We start from the raw sequence: 19,134 nt of genomic DNA, 5'->3' as shown, positions 1-19,134 counted from the left end.
TCTCTCTCTCCAGACCATCCTCTTGGCTGTTCTGGCACTGGAAAGCCCGACCCAGTACCTGCTGCACTGAAGGTCAGTGAGCCAAGGGACTCAGAGATTGTTCAACTTCAATCACGTTCTGCCTTCCCTCAAAGCACACAGTGACAGCTCTGCCCATGGAGGCAGCGCCTAGAGCCAAAGCCTTCTGCCCCAGGGCTTCCATTTTAGGGAAGACCTCATGTGTGTCAAGAGGAGGAGTGGCACTCAGTGACCCAGGCCCACAAGCAGTAAAGCCCCACTGAAGTCAACACTGGTGTCACCTACACACAATCCCCTGACTCCCCTATTTCAGTGAGGTTTCATAATAACAACCTGTCACAATGAGGAAATAAGGATTCTGAAGTACAAACATTTGAAATCATTTTTCAAAGCTTAAGAAATTCTTAAATTTTAACTCATAAATCTTAAATTTTAATGGAAATTCTATGGATTCATCTGAAGACCAGTCTTAACAAACAATGCATCTAAAAATAGTGGTTTGGGGTAAAACTGCATCAGCTTATCAGGAAGTAATCCAGGGAATGGGGCAGTGTTTGGGATAGAGCAAACAGAGTGCTTCTGGAGACCTCCCTGACTTTGGACTCTGCCCCCACCAGCACCTTCCCCTCTAATGGCCGACATTTCCTATGGGACTGACGTGAACCTCTTTGTGTGACAGACAAGTTCATTCACAACTCAAGTGCATTCCTCTGCTTTTGGCCTTACTTTATGCAACGATTTCTTCCTCTACCTGGGTCCAACACCCACATCAGCTATTTCCCAATGATTCCCAATGCTTTGTGCTTTGCATGTACTGATGCTACTGCCTGAGCAGGGCCTCTCACCTGACAAAGCCCCATGCCTGTTCCAGGGTCCTCACTGCCTCAGCTCCTGGGCTCTCTTCCAGGGACTGCTCAACCCTGGTACGCCAGAGCACTGGGCTCTGCTCCTCATCATGGTGTGACCATACTCTATCATGATCGTCCTGCAGTCATCTCCCCCAGATCTTGGGTCCTTCCATCTTTGTGCCCCACACCCAGGGCACTCCTTGGCCTGGGTAGGCTTCTAAATGCTGGGAAGGTGAAGGAGGGTCATCAGCTGGCTTGTTTATGGCCCAGAAGCACACAAGTACCTGTTCTGAATTGGCCGTGATGGGACCAGTCACACTGAGAGCCGGGGCCTGGGGAGCGGAGTAGGAAGCAGGAGGAGGCGAGGAATAGGAGCTGGCATTGGTCCTCTGCTGCGACTGGGACCTGGGCATGGTCGAGGCTGGATCTACTTCTGGGACACTCTGGCATGGCAACAAAAAAGTCCTCCGTTTTGTTGGGCTGCCTGTGTGGCCAGACCCGGCACCTCCCCCAGCCTGGGCTGTGCTTTCTATCAGAGTTCACAGAGCCCACCCGATTTTACCATCTGGGCAGTGAAGCCACCAGTGGCTCCTCCCTCCACACTCCTCACAAGGTCTCCTGTCCTTGTCCCTGGCAGACAACCAGTGTAACTCCAAGAGGCTGTGGAGAATGCTCCATGAGCATTCTGGTCATAGTTCCATTGTTAAGACCACCTTGGGATCCAAGTGGAAGGAGGGCTGTCATTAAGTTTTGCTAATCATGAATCTTTATTTGGAACCATAAGATTACATTTTGGCCTTTACAAGTAGACTAATATAAATAGCAATTATGCAATTTACTGAATGTTCTTTGTAATTATAGGAACAACACTGTTCTGTGTCATTATTAGAAGAATAAAGCAGGTTATGTTTATTCCACTAAGCATAGTAAGTGGTTTGGAGGGATCATAATGAGAATAATGCCTTGTGCCTTCCCTCAAAGCATGTGGGGATGGACTGTTCTGTCCATGGAGGTAGGGCCTGGGCATTTCAAATAACCTTGTGAACATTAGTGCATATATTCACAAGAGACACACACATAGCACACTGTCCTCCTTGAAGACATGGGCAGAAGAGAGCCAGCAAGGCCAAATGTGCTATGATTGTTGCTTCTCCAGACCTGGAGCTTTCCAGGCTCTCTCCTTGAGCTAGGAACTGGTTCCCAGTCAATAACAGGACCAGATTCCCTGTGAAACCATGACTGGCATCATGTGTGACTTCTTTCCATGTTTTTTGGGGCATTACAGTTGTATATCTGCATGCTCTTAATTCTGAAGTGCAGAGCTTCCCCGTCCACTGCTGGCATCTGAGAGTGTCGGTGGGATTCTCAGACACAGACCTTCCCTGGGCTCTGCATCCCACAGCTGCTGGAATTCAAAGATTTCTAGACTGATGCTGAAGGCTCATAGTTCAAAATACATTTGAGATCCATCTAATTGGGCTGGGGGGGGGTATAGATCGGTGTAGAGAGTGCTTAGCATGCATGACGCCCTGGGTTCAACTGCTAGCACCATATCAAAAAAAAAAAAAAAAGGAAAATAAAACATTTGATTTACACAGTTGAAAAAAGTAAACACTGCTCTTTGCTGGAGTAAGAGTAAAGTCACCCTGCTGTACCACTCTGAGGTGCTCTGGTCCTGACAGGAAAGAGGACAGATTCCCATAACACCTTCTACAGGCCTTGGCAGAGCAGGTGCTAATGACCCTCACAGGATGGCTCCGCCCAAGCAGCCATTTCCATGAAAACGCCTGAACTGATCCCTCTATTATATTCCTCCACAGTCAGTGTGAAAACCAGGGGGGGACACTGCTGCCACTTAATCACCAGTCAACCAGCTGTCTCACTTCTGCATTCCCCTTGTTATTAAAAAGAAATGCCCTGGAGCTTTAAGAAAGCATGATGACAAGCTGAATAATTCAAAGGCAGTGGCAGAAGGGTGGTGGCAGCGGCTTGGCTCCCCTGTTCTACAGTCCATCTTTCTAGAAAATGCCAGCTGGAAGCTTACCCGCTGGGGTGTATGGATGGGAGACAGTGCATCCAAGTCTGCCATAGGAAATTCGACCCCCTTCCTCTTCAGCTCCTCATAGATGTGCACAACACCGGTGAGGTCAGGACTGCTCCGAAAGGCATCAGCCCACGCCTAGGAGGAGAGAGCACGGCCTGTTAGGAAATGGTTCTTAGCCAGGCCTGTCATAGTGCTGGAAAGTCAGTGCCAGCCCTCTGCAATGCCAAGTGCACTGGCAAAACCTATTCTGCTCCTCTCTTCCTGCAATCATTGCCACGACAAGGCTGGCGAGAGCCTGGCTTTCAGCAGTGCTACTGGGTGTGCACAAAATTTACTTCAGCATGTATTTCCTTGGAGAGGAGGCAGAGAAATAACACCCATGTACCGTGGTGCATCCTAAAATGCAGGCATTTTCCTAATGGCAAGGAAATCAATTGCTGGGGCTGTTTAGCTAAAGGGAACAGAAGGCTCGCCTTGATGCCTCTGTGTAGAACACCCACCCTCACCGGTGGAAGCAGGAACCGGAGGCAAATTGAGCAGAAAGGAAAGGAGAAATTGATGTGCGATGGGAAATTCAGGCTCACTCTAGGTTTCCTCAATAAATCAGCAACCGCTGACACTGAGCTCGCTCACCAAGCCCAGACCTGTTGTTGGCAGGTGAGATGACTCTACCCCAAGGGCGCAAGAGCACATTAGGAGCCGGACTGTGGGCCAATGGCCAAGGTTCACCCCCAGAATCCTGCTCCCAGGCCGTGCTTCTTTCTTGATGTTGCACTCCGATGATCTCAACATACACCTGGCCAAACAGAAAAACCTAATGGAAAGCATGACCACTATACTCCCTTAAATGCAAACACAACAGAGAGGGAAGAGCAGAAATTTAAATCGAGCACCACTTCTGTTGACTTGTAAAACTCTTAATAGTTAAAAATACACATGCACACACCCTTGTTCTTTGGAAGTTACAGAATGTATTAAAAAACTGAAATGTAGAGCTGGGGAGACAGAAAGTGGTAAAGCACTTGCCTAGCATTCATGAGGCCGTGGGTTCAATCCCCATCACCACATAAACGAATAAATAAATAACAACAACAATAGATACACACACACACACACACATTATTTAAAAAAACCACAAAACTGAAGTATAAGTGTCACCTCTAGTGTGTCCCTTCACTACATATATGAACCCAGAGGGGGCAGTACCTCCTGTGCCCATGCCACTGCCCAGTCTGTCACCATCATGACGTTTAATTGTCTCCTACCTCCACCAATGCATTCCAACCAAACCAGAGGCAGCCACAGAAACTGATTCTCTCTCTCTCTCTCTCTCTCTTTTTTTTTTTTTTTTGATACCAGGGATTGAACTCAGTGGCACTTGACCACTGGGCCCCATCCCCAGCCCTATTTTGTATTTTATCTAGAGACAGGGTCTCACTAAGTTGCTTAGTGCCTTGCTTTTGTTGAGACTGGCTTTGAACTCTTGATCCTCCTGCCTCAGCCTTCTGGGCTGCGGGGATTCCAGGCATGCGCCACAGCACTCAGCAGAAACTCTCTCTTTAACCAACAGATCCATTCAAAGTTAAAAGGTCAGCTTCCAAAAAGCCTCCTTAATTACCACCAGTGCTTCTCACTTACTATGCACAGCACTGTCAGCCTGGCTTTCCTTGATGCCCTTAATTTGCATACTTGGGGATTTAACACCACCACAGCATCAGGACAGCCTGTCTGGGCCAACACTTCCTTCTGGATTCTGAAGGGAACTGAAGGTGCCTACAGAAGCTGTCAGGAAGGCCCAGCTGGAAGAGCTATGCTGCCTCCACCTGCCTTACCACAGCCCCAGAGCCCGTCGGTTGCTCCATTGCATCTATCCCACTGAAAACTCAGCTGAGTCCGGAGACGCAGCCTCAAAATGCTGTTGTGTTTTCATTTGGGGTCTAAACTTCAGAGGTTAGGAGCTGGGATATAGTTCAGTAGTAGAGTACTTGCCTAACATGCACGAGGCCCTGGGTTCCAACTCCAGCACCACACAAGCACAAATAAAATAAAAACAAAACAATAATAAAAAAATATATACTCAAGAGTCTAAAGAGCATATTCACAGCCCCCTGGGGGAGAATAAGAGGGAAAAATGCTTGGTGGTGCCTTCTGGTGCCACCCCAGGACTATTTCTATAGAGGTACAAACAATTCCAGGGACCCCGCTAATTTCCCTGGCTTCACACCCAAGCTGAATTTGAGATTGCAAGAAGACAGACTAAAGAGCCATGCCATGTTGTTCTTTCTAGCCAACGAACATTTCCCTGGGTGCCCTCTTCCATGGCACTCTCCTCCCCTACATTCAGTCACCTAGTAGCTGTGCCTGCCACCAGAGGTCTGGAGAGGAAATGCATATCACAGGATAGGTCTGTGGATTCTCCTGCTAGTAGTTCTTCCCTAGGCTCAGGGTAAGAAAACTATCCTCTGAAAATGTGGGATGTAGTCCCATGCCAGCCCAGGACCAGGGGACAGAGATAGTCTGTGGTCTGGAAAAGGAGCCACTGGGCGTGCTAGGAGGTGCAGATATACAAGGAAAGAATTCAGAGGCCGTTCAGGTCCCTTCTGTCCTTTCCCAGGCCCACACACTCCTGGCCTCAGTAACCTGGGCTTCTGAGAGGCCCTGCCTTGTCAGGGCAAACTCTTCTCTTTGCCTAGGCAAGCAGAGTTGGCATCTGTTATTTGCAGCCAAGCAATCTTGGCTAATGCGCCCTGTCCCCACCTGCCACAATTCCAACCCCTGTCTGGGACCCCTGTGCAGTCTGGGTGAGATGGCTGCTAACAGAGCATATGTTCCTGACAGCCATCTCCACTGCACAAGATTCTGATGCCAACAGAGGAACACATGGGGGTGGGGAGGACTTTAAAGGAACAGTCATATGAGGAAATCCAGAGATGGGAGAAATCCAGAGATGCTGTGTGTCTCCAACATCTTCCTAGAACATGCCTAAGTAACTGCTCCTGTTGCCCCAGCCAAGTCAGCCACCTCCAGAAGGTGACAGTCTCTTGCCCTTGCACAGAGAAGGCAGCCAGCTGACATTTGTCAGGTTAAACTGAATTCTGTTCTCGTAATTACTAAGCATCCTTATTTTCCTACTTCAGAGAACAGAGGAAAGATGGCCACTTAGGCTGTCAACAGACTGAAATGACAGTGCTAATGGGTCCCCACTGGAGGCTGAGCCAGGGGAGAATCCTCCTTGGGGAGGGGGAGCAAATCCTGGGAGGTCTGGTCGGCCCTGAGTCCCAGGAGCAGGGGGGTTGGGGAGGGCGAGGGCTGCCTCCCTGATGGCTGCCTTATCCAAAAGCCAAGTGTCATGGCAGCAGCAACATTGGCATTCTCTCAGGGTCCCCTATCACAGGAACTGGCCAGTTAAGAACTGAGTGGCCATCTGACAGGAAGTCACACTCTTTAGATAATTCCCTCTTTTCCCTAGCCTGTGGCTACAGTGTCGGGAGGCTGAAGGCCCCAGAGGCAGGTCTGGTGAGGGGAATAAAGGGGAGATATGCTCATGTTTTTATTTCCTTCATTTCTCTGGACTGTATGCCAAACTGCAGACACAAACACAACCCCCTCCTATCCACTGCTGTGTCTCTCAGGGTTTTGACAGTCTTCAGGCATCAACTTTCAGACTGACAGACAATTGCTGATTTAAACTGTGGGTTCCGAGATAACTGTGGATAAAAGGAGGCTGTCTTCTTCTGCTTATATCCCCAGCTCAGACTTCCTGATCCCTGTGACAGGGTCCCTAGGGGCTGCCTGTCCACACAGAATGTGGCCAGAGGCCTTCACTTAAGGGAATCTAGTGGTTGTGTTTTTCACTGGATTCTGAGGCAGCCACCAGGCCTCTGACACCTTCAAAGAACACAGCCCCTGCAGCCCCTTCCAGCCCTCCTGCCTCCACTTCCATCACCACCTGGATCCTTCCCACTTTCCTCAGTGGAGAGTATTTTTAGACTCTATCGCTGGGGTGCCAACGAGGCACGGCCAGGCTGAGGTTATTCTACCAAGGTGATTCCATTCCTGTTCCTCAAAACAATTGGGGAAAGCCTGAGGGAGACTGTAGAGGGAGAGCAGCATTCTTGTCTTCTCAGTGAATGAGACTTCACTTGAGGAAAGAGAGAAGAACATGAGCAACAAAACCAGCCAAGGAAACCCTAGGGGCGAAGTGAAAGGTGGCAGTGGAGAAGCCTGTAATGTCAAGGAGCACTGGGAGGTTGTAACCAGGGTTTTCTGCCCTCTGTGTCTTTCTCAGTTGGCCTACCAGGGAGACTAGCCCTACCCAGAGAAGCAGACACCGTGTTGGGGTGTGTGGGGGGTGATCCACCGAGCCCTTGCACCTGAGTCGGGTGCAGAGTCCCACAGCCATGCTGCCCATGCATGATTCATGCACTGAGCTTGGTCTCGGGGAACACAGAAGGCATCTCTTCCAGCTTTCTGAGTGTCAGACCCCCTAGAATACACGGGCCCGTGGGATGGTTTTTCTGGGGGGGTTGGTGACAGGGTGGCTGTGGATGTCTAGAGGGCAGCCTAAAGACACAAGAAACCTTGATGAGGGACAGGTATGAGTGTAGGGTGGGGTACCAGTGGACTGTCTTCACAGTTGGCCATGGGGGCTGAAGATGGCAAACATACACCACTGGAAGTGCCACTTTTGTCCAAATCTGTGTCTAGCACTCAAGGAAGGGAACTGGGGCACAGTGAGCTGGGGACAGGTGACATGACAGGACAAGCTCCATTACCTATTTCCCTCAGGGCACAGAAGACTTTAGAAAAGCCGTTTTAAGCGTTGGGTATGTGGTTCAATGGTAGAGCATCTGCCTAGCATGTGCTAGGCAAAAAAAGTCTGAGTGCCCTAAATTTATTGATTGGTCCACCCTGTTGTTACAGAAGCCACACTGTCCAGTAGCTCTGAGTGCGGCTCTTGTCTGTGTTGGATGACCACAACAAAGGTGCAGGCTCCTGAGGAACAGTGCAAAGCCTGGAGTGGAAGATCACCAGTCCCCACCTAAAGGATCTTCATCTCCAGCCCCCTGCCTTTCACAGCTGGGTCAGGGGACTGTATCCAGTGTGTCCAGCCTGAATGGGAGCCAGCAAGGTCCCTTGAGGCCCCATTCTGCTCAGGCCATCATGAGCCAGTGCACACTGCTGCTGCCAGACCAGCAGGGGGAGGCCTGGGGACATGGGTGTGGGACACTGTGCTGCATGGGCTGACCTCACAGGCCCAGGGCTGAGAACAGGCAGGCAGGAAATTGGCTCCCATTTTTCAGATAAGGAGGCAGATGCCCAGGAAGTTACCATACTTGCCTGAGGTTAGAAGCAGTGCAGGGAAAAACTAGGAAGAGCTGGGACCAGGGCAGGTGATGATTAGACAAGAAAGCTTCATTTCTAGCAGTAGATCATGCCCCTTGATTTGGCTGTGCTTGCTCTAAGGGTAAGCTGTACCCCAGCAGGCCCAGCCAAGCCTCAGGGTGAGCTGTGTCTGCAGCCACTGTAAGCCCTGCATAAGGGGTTCAGACTGAGGTGCTCTGTCTTTAGTAAGAGAAAGCCAGTAATCCTTCTCCTACCAGCAATCCCTGGGGGCGTACAGAGAAGTGTAGCCCCAGAAGGAGAGGCTGTGGGGGGTGGAGGGGAAAGAGGAAAGGGTAGGGGAAGGGGCAGTGTAACCCTAAGTGTGTGTATGTGTGTGTGAGGTGCCAGTGGCCACCCTAGAGGAAACATAGAAAGGGACTCTTCTGTCATCCCTACTCCTTTCCCACCTCAGAACTTCATTGAAAAAATACTCATTGACCATCCATTCTCCATATTCAACTGCTCTACATTCAACTCAGCCTGACTCTCAAGGAATGGAGTGACACAGACAACAGAAAAACCAGCAACACTGCACTTGGAGACCATAAAAGAGGGTGATGTGAGAGGGAAAGAGAATCTGTGTGTGTACTTTCAATCAGGTGGCCAGGAGGCTTCTGTGGTGTTTGAGGGTGAATAGGAGGAACTGACTTCTCCAAGAGCCTGGGCAGGACTTTCTAGGCAAACGCTGTACCTCCTCAGTTGGCCCCTCTTGATCCTCTCTGTCTCGTGACCAACCACCCTGGAGAGCCCTTGTGCCCATTCCACATGGCTTTGACTGCTCAGCAACCTGGGTCTGGCTGCCTCCCTCTGCCCTTATGGAAACCCACTCCTGGTCCCCTAGCGTGGTCTCCTGTCTCCTCTTGACACCTGCAGACTGTGTCTGACTTTGTCTGCTGATATGGGTGACTAGCTATGTTAATGTCCTTGTGGAGGAGCTGGGACTGTAGCTCAGTGGCACAGCACTTGCCTAGCATGTGTGAGGCACTAGGCTTGATCCTTAGCACCACATAAAAATAAACAAAGGTATGCTGTTTGTCTATAATTACAAAAAAATGTATTTTTAAAATGTCCTTCTGGATTTTTTTTCTTTTTTTTGTACCAGGGATTGAACCCAGGTACCAAATTGGTGGCTTAACCACTGAGCCACATTCCTAGCCCTTTTTTATATTTTATTAGAGACAGGGTCTCACTGAGTTGCTTAGGGCCTGGCTAAATTTCTGAGGCTAAGTTTGAACTTACGATCCTCCTGCCTCAGCCTCCTACGTGGTGGGATTATAGGCATGCGCCACCACACCTGGCTTTTCTAGGATTTTTGTGTCCTGTTACCAGGTGTTCTAAAATCAGGTCTCTAAAACCTTCAATGGCTCCCCACTGCCTACAGGACCAATCCTAAGCCCCTCAGCATTCACAGTCCACAGGTGCTGCATATCCTCTGGCCTCATCTCCTTCCTGCCCTGCCCACCACAAGCCTGGTCCTAGACAGTCTTCATTATACCCTGCTCCCCATGAGATGGTTTTCCCAACATGCCCACAAATTCTTTGACACTATGTCTTCAAGAGGTGGGATTTAATTTCCCTACTCTAAAGACTGGAGCTGGTCATTATCTTCTTATGGAATAAGACAGGAGAGATGGTTTGTGACTCCAGAGACTGGATCATTAAGACCTATACTTGGATTTCTGCCAATAGTTAGCAAAAAAAACCGAGGCTTCTCGCCAATAGCCATGTGAAGGTAACCTCTTACGAGTGGAGCCTCCAGCCCAAGTCCGGCCTCCAGATGAATGCATACTCATGAGGCCCCAAGCAGACTCACCCAACAAGCTGATTCAGAGTGCTTAGCCCACAGAAACCATGTTATCATAAACAATCTTTTTTTTTTTTCAAGCTGCTAAGTTTGGGGATAATTTGTTGCAGAGCCAGTAATAATGAAGACACCCCAAATGAGTCAACTGCTCTCTCTGATGCTTCTAGGCCTCTGCACATGCTGTTATGTCTCTCACACTCTGACCTTTCCACCAAGTTCCTCCTCATTCTTCAGGATACAACAAAAATGTCATCTCTTCAGTGGAATCCCTTAATACCATGTCCACCTCCCCAGAGTCGGCCCTTGCCCTATGACCTCACCAACCCTGCACACAGCTCTAACATGCCCCTTCCCACTCCACATTGTCTCAGAGGACTATTGAGGCCCCCGCACCTGCCTACCTTTGTGGGCAGCATGGGGCCGAGCACCCAGAAGTTTTCTTGAAGCTTCTGTCAACTGGTTAAAGAGCTACTGTTCTGGATTTCACTCCAGTGGGATAAGTATAAATAAAATAAGTATTTCACCATAAATATTTAAGGCCAGAAGCTTCCATTTTTCCCTCTAAATGGTGGGAGAGCACGAGGACTCCGTAGAGGCCCCATCTTACTCTATCCCAACAGACTGGGTGAGGAAGCCAGCCTACCTGGATCAGAGCAAGCACTTTGTCCTGTACAATGGTGGGAGGGTTATTCTTGGGAGAGATGATTTTGACCAGAACGCTGTCGATGAAGTCTCGGTTGGCCACTAGGATGTGGAAGCGATGGCCACAGTTCTTCACGCACGTCTCCAGCACCTGATGGGGGGAGGGAGGCAGGGTCACCACTGTGAGAGCTGGAGAAGACTCCAGGACTTGAGGCAGGCAGCTGGGGTGCCCATCCCCTGTCTTGCTCCTAGATCATCTTTCTGACTCGTCCCCTCCAGAGCCAAACCTCCATGCACACACATTCCCACACTCTAATTCAGCTGTCCCTTCGAGGATGACAGCAGCCCCTTGCTGACTGAAGTCTCCTGTCCCTGCACAATAATCAGGCAATTAGTTGGTAATTGAGGCACCGGTTTTGCATGAGAAGGATGCTGGTGTTTTAATGGGATCAAAATGACTGAGCGGTCCCTGAAAATTAGCATTTTAACTCCTCCTCTGGGCCTCTGGGTGTGAGGCATTAGCCAGTGAGAGACAGGCTCTGTCACAAGAGGAGGCTGCTGTGACAGTGTAAATTGCCTGGTGAGTTACTGGCCCCTTACTTGTGAGGAACCAAACATGCTCACACCCCCCACATACCCTGCTTCTGCAAACAAAGTTGGCAATGACAAGGGATCTTCTACCCTGACAAATGGTTTGTGGGCCTCAGCTGCTAGTGGCTTTAAGGTACATGTTCAAATCAGATGCTGCCTGCTACTCCTTTGTCCAGATGGGTCTATAGGCCTCAGCTGATCAGAAAGACTGGCACACAGGCTCTGACCAGATGGCCAGTGTGGACTAAGTTCTGCCACTATCTCCCTATGCAGCCCAGAACAAGTATCTCAGGGCCTCAGCTTCTTCATCTGTCAAGTGGGGACAATGAGTCCTCCCTTGCAGGATGGTTGGGAAGATTAGAGAGAATATGTGTAAAGCGGTTAGCGGTGTCTCATGTGGGGTTGGGGACCAACAGAGACTACGATTATATATGAGTTACAATTCAGAAGACTGCTTACCCACTTGAATAAAGGAACAGCTTCTTGTTCTTCCATAGGATAAGTAGGAACCCCCTTGGAATTCAGAAGGTCTCACAGGAGGGCCTCTCCATCCTTGAACACAGAGCTCTGCCCCTCTCAGCTCTTTGGAAATCAACCCATAGGATTACCTGGTCCATTCCATGCCACCCTTACCTCTGGTGCCCAGTCAACTGGCTAAGAAATGCCTCCTTGAAAGGACATCATCAGTGACAGGACACTTCTGACTGCCCTGGTTATTCTCATGTGCCCAAACTCATCTGAGGACAGGTTGACTTACACAGCCATTCCAAGGTCTGGTTCCGACTGCTGGACTTTACCTTGACAAACCATGACTGTAGAAGTGCCAGAACTGTGATGTGGACTGAATATTAGCCACGTGCCAGGCACTAGGAGGGATCTCCCCATATCACATGTAATTTCATTCCATTCTCACAACTAATTCGTTCTCTTTAAAGTGGACCTTATTACCCCATTTTTTTTAAAGTTAAAAGGCTTAGAAAGAGGAAGAGATGGTTCTAGGCCCAATTGTTGGTCAATGTGAGAGGCAACACGGAAACTCAGAACCACTTTCCTAGGAGCTCTGGTCTTCCCACTTCCCCATGGGCACTGAACCATCCCTCCTACAAGCCCCGCTTCCAAGGAGCCACATCAGCTGAGAATCTCTCAGATGACAGGTAATTATATTCCAGATTTCTTCTCCCTTCATTTGTCCCTTGAAATAACCCTGTGAGTTGGGTATTTTTCCATTTTAGAGATGAGGAAACTGAGCCTCAGAGTTGTCATGCACCTAGGAGGCCACACTGGGACATTCCACCCCTGGCAGTTCAGCAGCCAGCCAGAAATTTTGCTTCCCCCATTTCTCCTGCAGTGCCCACAGGCAGCCTGGGGATCTAGCTCCTCTTCCAAGGAGGACACAGGGAGGACACTCTTCTTGCCTTTAGGAAGCATGTCACTCAGTTCTATTGACAGCAGACCTCAAGGTCAATGTGTCCTGGCCTGGCCTTGAGAACACCCCCCACAGATGTGTATGTGCTGCAGAGCAGCCCAAAGCCTATCAAGCAGGAGACACAGCAGGTCCTCCTGACTTCAGGTCACCTGCCAAAAAGGCCTTGGGAAGATCTGTCCCTCTGGTTTATAAGCCATGAGACACCAGGGGGAATTTTCCAAAGTGCAGCCAAATCCGTGGAGTAAGCCAAAGGGGCCCGATGTGATCGGAAGCAGGCGCTTCCTGTGTATACACAAAGTCTTGAGCAGACAGCCCTTCAGGGTCTCTAGCTCCTATTTTGGGTGAATACTAACAATCTTGGCAGGAACAGACACAAAGGTAGGAAACAAAAACCAAGAGGACAGCCGGCTGTGGTGGTGGACACCCGAGATCCTAGCCATTCGGGAGGCTGAGGCAGAAGGATCACAGGTTTGAGGTCAGTCTCAGTAACTTAGCAAGACCCTTAGCAACTTAGTGAGACCCTGTCTCAAAATAAAAAATAAAAAGGGCTGGGCAGCTCAGTGGTAGAGCCCCCCGGGTTCCATTCCCAGTAGCAAAAATATAAAATATAAGAACCAAAGCAGGAAGACTGAGAACAACTAATGGGGCATGTGGAGTCATCAGAGCAGATGTGAGACCATGCAAAATGTGCCACGTGAGGCCCTGGGTACAGGGACAATGACTCTGCACATTCACAGATCTCCTGAAGACATCAATCAATGAGCAGCAAAACCCAACCATTAGGAAAAGTCAGATGATGTTCAGGCCTGTGAAGAAGTTTCAGATACCAGGGAAATGCCCTGACCTGCCAGAGCTCAGCCCCTGGTGGTGTGGGTTATCAACAACTCATTTGGGGCATCACTCCAGGTTTAGTGAACCAGGTTTAGTGGCTCAAATTCTGAGAAAAATAAAAGCTTTCAACTCTCTGTTTCTCAATAGCATTTTCTCCTTTACTGTTCACATCCCAATTCCCGGGCAGAGAGAACTCTCCTAACAAGTTTTGGGGTTTACTTGGGTAATGAATCCAAATAGTTGCTTTAAAAGGAAACATGTTATGGCTGTTTTGGTTAAATAACCCACTATTTCAAACCTACAGAGAAGTCGACATGCTGACCTGTTACAGTTTCTATTCTAAGAACTCACTGTGGCCCAGATTTTGCCACATCTGAAAAACTGTTAGCTTTTAAGACAGAAATAGCAGCTGAAGTCTCCCTTTTAATTCTCTGACATCTTAAGGAGGGCAAAAATCTGGTCCACTCTTCCTGAAAGGAGTCACTTGGTTAACGTTTTCAAGAACCCTTATAGCTATTTTCAGTTTTAATCCCAAACAAAAGATCATTTTATAATGGCAAACCACAGCTCAATACCTTACTAGCTAAGAAGGCTGGGCCAAACCTCTAGACCTCTCTGAGCCTCAGTCTCCTCATCTGTACGAGGGAGATAATGAAACCCATTTTGGAAACTGCTATAAACATCTGTATCAGTATCTGAAAGTTTTGCAGTCTAGGGCAGGTACTGGGTAGGTGGAAGTGAACCTTTTTAAAAATTTTTCAATACTGGGGATTGAAACCAGGACCTAGCACATGCTAGGCAAGTACTATATCACTGACATACATCCCAAGCCTTTTTAACATTTTTTAAAAATTTAAAAATTCTATGGTTTAAATGTGAGGTGTCCCGCAAAAGCTCATGTGTGACACAATGCAAGGAGGTTCAGAGGAGAAATGATTGGGTTGTGAGAATCTTAACCCAATCAGTGAATTAATCCCCTGATAGGGATTAACCAAGTGGTAACTCAAGAGGTGGGGTGTGGCTGGAGTGGGCGGGCACTGAGGCATAGCTTTGGGGTATATATATTTGTATCTGGCAAGAGGAAAACTCTCTCTCTGCTTCCTGGTCCCCATGATGTGAGCTGCTTCTCTCTGCCACCCTCTCCCGCCATGATGTTCAGCCTCATCTCGAGCCCCGAGGAATGGAACCAGCTTTCTATGGATTAAGACCTCTGACACTGTGAGCCCTCAAATAAACTCTTCCTCTCTATAATTTGTGCTGGTTGGATCATTTAGTCATAGCAGCAAAAAAGAGGACTAAAACACTTACTTTGAGAACGGTCTCCCTAAGTTGCCCAGTCTGGCCTTGAACTTTCAATCCTATCCTCCTGCTTCAGCTTCCTGAGTAGCTGGACTACAGGAATGCCAGAGCACATGTGAACATTTTATAAAGAGAAAACTGTCACCCACAGTCTCAGAGCAGGCTGGTGGCAGGAAGGGGACCAACCTCAGCCTCTGGCTTCTCTGCTCTGGACTTTTGTACCTGTCCATGCCTTATCTTCTGATGGTTTACATTTACCCGACGAAACTCACTCCCATGTCAGAGTAGGCAGGAAAACCCAAGGGTGCTACCGGAAGGCTCTGCTGAACTTCAGTGGCACAGACCCCATGCCTGAGACTGTGCCAAGTGGACAGAGGGAAGGCCCGCCCTGTGGAGCAGACAAGGCTAGAGAGCAGCACTCACTGTCAGCGCCAGCATCACTTCCCTGTAGTTCCGGTTCCCACTGAGCCGCTTCTTCAGGGCCCGGATGGCATCCTTTGGCCTGAGAAAAGAACAAGCATAGTAAGATCCTCCCAAGTACCATTCTGGGGTGCTATCCCACAGATTCACTCCCACATGCATCAACTAGCATATATACAAGGTTATTCACCACACCATGTTTGTAAATGTACATGACTGGAAGCAAACCAAATGGCCACCAATAGGAAATGAGTTCAATTACATCATGGCTCATCCACACAATGGAATACTAGGCAGCTGGGAAAAAGAATAAAGAAACTCCTTATACACTATTATGGACCAAACTTGAAGACATGTGCACAGGGGCTGGGGTTGTGGCTCAGAGGTAGAGCACTCGCCTAGCACACGCGAGGCACTGGTTTCGATCCTCAGCACCACATAAAAATAGATAAATAAAATAAAAGTATTGTATCCAACTACATCTAAAAAATTTTTTTAAAAAAAGACGTGCACAAAGTTTTTTGTGGAACAGTACATAAGGTATGATGGTATTTGTTATAAAAGTACAGCAAAGATATATGCAGTACATGTCTAGGTCAGGAAGAACATCTCTGCAGGGCACGATAAGAACCTGGTAACAGTGGTTGCCCCCAAGAAGGGGAAATGGGTAGTGGAGGTAGCGGGGAATTTTTCATTGGAGTCACTTTTTGCAGACATTTTTCAATTTTGTATCACAAAATACATGTTGTTTCCTCAAAATAGTAACTAACCCACTGGTGGATGGGGGCACTGAAAAGAGTTTTTCCAAACCACAAGAGAGATATGGCTAGATCTTTGCTGAAGCTTCCATTCCTTCTAGCCCCATGATGGAACTCCTTTTGCCACAGAAAACTCAGTGAGTCTCCTCAAAGCCCAAGGGTTTCTGCGATTTCAGGTTATAGATATGATGTGGATTCCCATGAGGAATTCTACAGAATCATAGGCAGTCCCAGTTTACAAATGGGCCATATTCTTTGTTCCTAAATTGATAGCTTTTTGAGTTCTTTCTGAAATTACTGTTATAACTGAGGGTTGGGATCCTGAGGAGTCCTCCAAGCACACAAGGAAAGTTTGGCTCTAACATGTTATTTAACTTATTATTTCTTTCTTTTTCTTCTTTCTTCTTCTTCTTTTCTTTTTTTTTTTTTGGTACCAGAGATTGAACTCAGGGGCACTTGACCACTGAGCCACATCCCCAGCCCTATTTTGTATTCCATTTAGAGATAAGGTTTCACTGAGTTGCTTAGGTTAGCACCTCGCTTTCAGCTCTCCTGCCACAGCCTTCTGAACCGCTGGGTTACAGGCATGCACCACTGCGCCTGGACATTATTTAATTTATTCTAATCCAGGATTCAAGAAAGATGTGGTTCTACGAGCTGCCCCAGGCACAGAGCCCCTGCCTCCTGGAGCCCTATCACCCTGTGCTCTGGGGAGTCCCACACAGCTGCAGGCCAGCCCTTTGCTATCACAAGCGGGCTCCGGTCTCCCACTAAAAGATGTGTCACTGTATCTCCCTCTCTCCTAGGATGAGTGTTTGAGAGTCTGGGTCCTCCTACTTCTACAGTTCTAACATATTTGTACTCTATTTACCAAATGGAGATGTCCTTCCAAGTGTGTGTAAGGAAGTCAGGGGAGGGGAGGGTGGAAGCTTTGCCAATTGGCCTAATTCACAGGGAAAGACAGTAAGCAGCAAGGCTTCTGGAAAAAATTTAAATGTTCTGAACCTCCATTTCCCATTCCCAACTTGAAACATAGCTGCCCTATGGGAATTCTTGGCTCCTGAGTCAAAGACCTAACCTGATGGGAATGGGTCCTGGTCAAGTATGTTTGCTGTATGGCTGCAGTTTCCAAACAGGGATGCTGATTTCTGCAAATACTGGACTTGAGCAGTAGTTCTATGCTCTGATGGGCTGAGCTGGTGAAAGTCAGCAGTTATTGGCCAGGTGCACAGACTGATTTCCTCTCTCAAGGGCTCTGCCAATCCATGGTCAACCCAGACCCACAAGACCTGCAGCTGCCATCCCTCTCAGTGCAGTTTCTTTCCTTGCCTCCTGAACTTACATGGAGGAGAAAAAATGGACACAGCTTTCCCTCCAAGGGCAGCAAGCACTTGTGCTGGCAGAACCAGCTCTCAGGCAGTGGGGCAATCAGACAGACAGCAGGCTCCCAGTTAGGTTTAAACTGAAAATTCATCCCCAGGTTGTGGGAAGTGCTGCCTGAGAGTGATTGGGTGAACACAAGAGCAAGTATTTATCTCTGTCCCCAGGGGAGAAGCTTCAGAGAGGAGCATCACAGTCAGGTCAGAGGAACTGCAAAGTCTCCAGGAGCTGCTGCAGATTAGACAGCTAGAATCAGAAAACCAGGGCTGGGGTTGTGGCTCAGCGGTAGAATGCTCACCTAGCACATGCGAGGCCCTGGGTTTGATCCTCAGCACCACATAAAAATAAAATAAAGAACAACTAAAAAATAAAATATATATATTTAAAAAAAGAAAGAAAGAAAACCAGAGAAGGCAAGATAAGCTGAGTCAAGGGCCCTGATGGAGCAGGCAGGAGAGATCAGGCAAGTTTAAGAGGCATCAAACCTCAGGAGCACTCACTGGAAAGGCCAGGCCTGTCATGGTAGTCCCCTAAAGCCCCATGATCCCACCTTTGCAGCCCCCTCCCACCCTGGACTCCTGAGAGCCATGCTTTCCAGGCATACAGCAAGCTCATCACTGGTCCCCAGGGCCTGTAGACCATTGGGGCTTCAGTTCCAGACCTGCTCTTCTGAGAAGCATTCTCATTTTCCATTGCCTCTCCTCGATCACCCTGAAAAAACACACCCATACACACACACACACACACACACACACACACACACACACACGCACGCACGCTCAGCTATGATCTCGCTCTGCTCCTTCTGTGTCCCTCCAGCATAGAGGCTACAGTGCAGACAAAGACTCAGTGAACTGGGGAAGAGATGGTCATGAAAATGACCCAGGTCAGAAGATCCTTATCAGAGTTGCAGACCAGTATTGCCTGGGGAGCAATTCCCAAATACACATGTGTGTCCTAATTAGGCAGGTCTGGGGCAAAGCCTGGTAAACAGGGTCTCAAACAGGCACTCATGGTTAATGAACACTGGATTGTCATACAAGGCCTCGGGCATCAGAGTTCCTCAGGCCAAAGGTGACCTCAGCCCTGGAAATTGAGGAGAGCCCAGGGAGAGGCTGGTGGGGCAGTTCACCAATATGCACCTGCCAGGACCTTAAAGGATAAGGAGCAAGTCCATCTACATAGCATGATGCTGTAGTTTGGATCTTCTATGGCCCCCAAGGCCCATATGGTAAAGTCCTGGACCCCAGCTTGTGGTGCTATTGGGAGGAGGTGGAACCTTTAGAAGGTAGGGTCTGGTGGGAGGAAATTAGGTCATTGGAGGTGCCCTTGAAGTGCATCTTGGGCACTTCCTAGGCCTGTTTGCCTCCCAGCCACCATGAAGGGAGCAGCTTCCTCTGCTACATGCATTCTTGCCATATGTACTGCCTCATCACAGGCCCCAAAGCAAAAAGCCAACAAACCATGAACTAAAACCTCTCAAAAATTTAAAACTATGAGCTAAACTAAGGCATTTCTCTCTTTTTTTTTTTTTTAAAAAGTCAATCATCTCAGGTATTTTGTCACATAGTCATGTAGACAGATCTTTCATGTATATTTATTCCTTTAATCCTTATAACAACCCTATAAGATAAGGTACTGTTAGTAACCCCAGCCTATAAACAGCAAGACCGACTGAGACAGGGAAA

At 48.4% G+C, this 19,134-nt stretch overlaps 1 protein-coding gene across 15 annotated transcripts in view; it reads right to left on the bottom strand.

Moving 5' to 3' along the window:
- Tom1l2 (target of myb1 like 2 membrane trafficking protein) overlaps nucleotides 1–19,134 on the bottom strand; it is a 118,617-nt gene that overhangs the window by 32,510 nt on the left and 66,973 nt on the right. For 11 of the 15 annotated variants that reach the window (XR_013436412.1, XM_013364806.4, XM_013364808.4 and 8 more), the window contains 4 exons: nucleotides 15,312–15,390; nucleotides 10,743–10,892; nucleotides 2,911–3,045; nucleotides 1,151–1,309 (listed from right to left, as the gene is read on the bottom strand). Coding sequence is in view for 14 of the 15 variants with exons in the window: in XM_013364806.4 (XP_013220260.1) it covers nucleotides 1,151–1,309; nucleotides 2,911–3,045; nucleotides 10,743–10,892; nucleotides 15,312–15,390 (523 nt within the window). In the remaining variant the exon portion in view is untranslated. The remainder of the gene's footprint in view (nucleotides 1–1,150; nucleotides 1,310–2,910; nucleotides 3,046–10,742; nucleotides 10,893–15,311; nucleotides 15,391–19,134) is intronic. The other 4 variants (XM_021736016.3, XM_078043024.1, XM_040269639.2 and 1 more) reach the window with 2 other exon arrangements.

The sequence above is a fragment of the Ictidomys tridecemlineatus genome, chromosome 3 (assembly GCF_052094955.1).
Source record: "Ictidomys tridecemlineatus isolate mIctTri1 chromosome 3, mIctTri1.hap1, whole genome shotgun sequence".
Lineage (NCBI taxonomy): Eukaryota > Metazoa > Chordata > Mammalia > Rodentia > Sciuridae > Ictidomys > Ictidomys tridecemlineatus.
Note: the sequence above shows the minus strand (reverse complement) of the source record. Positions and strands in the feature narration are given on the sequence as shown.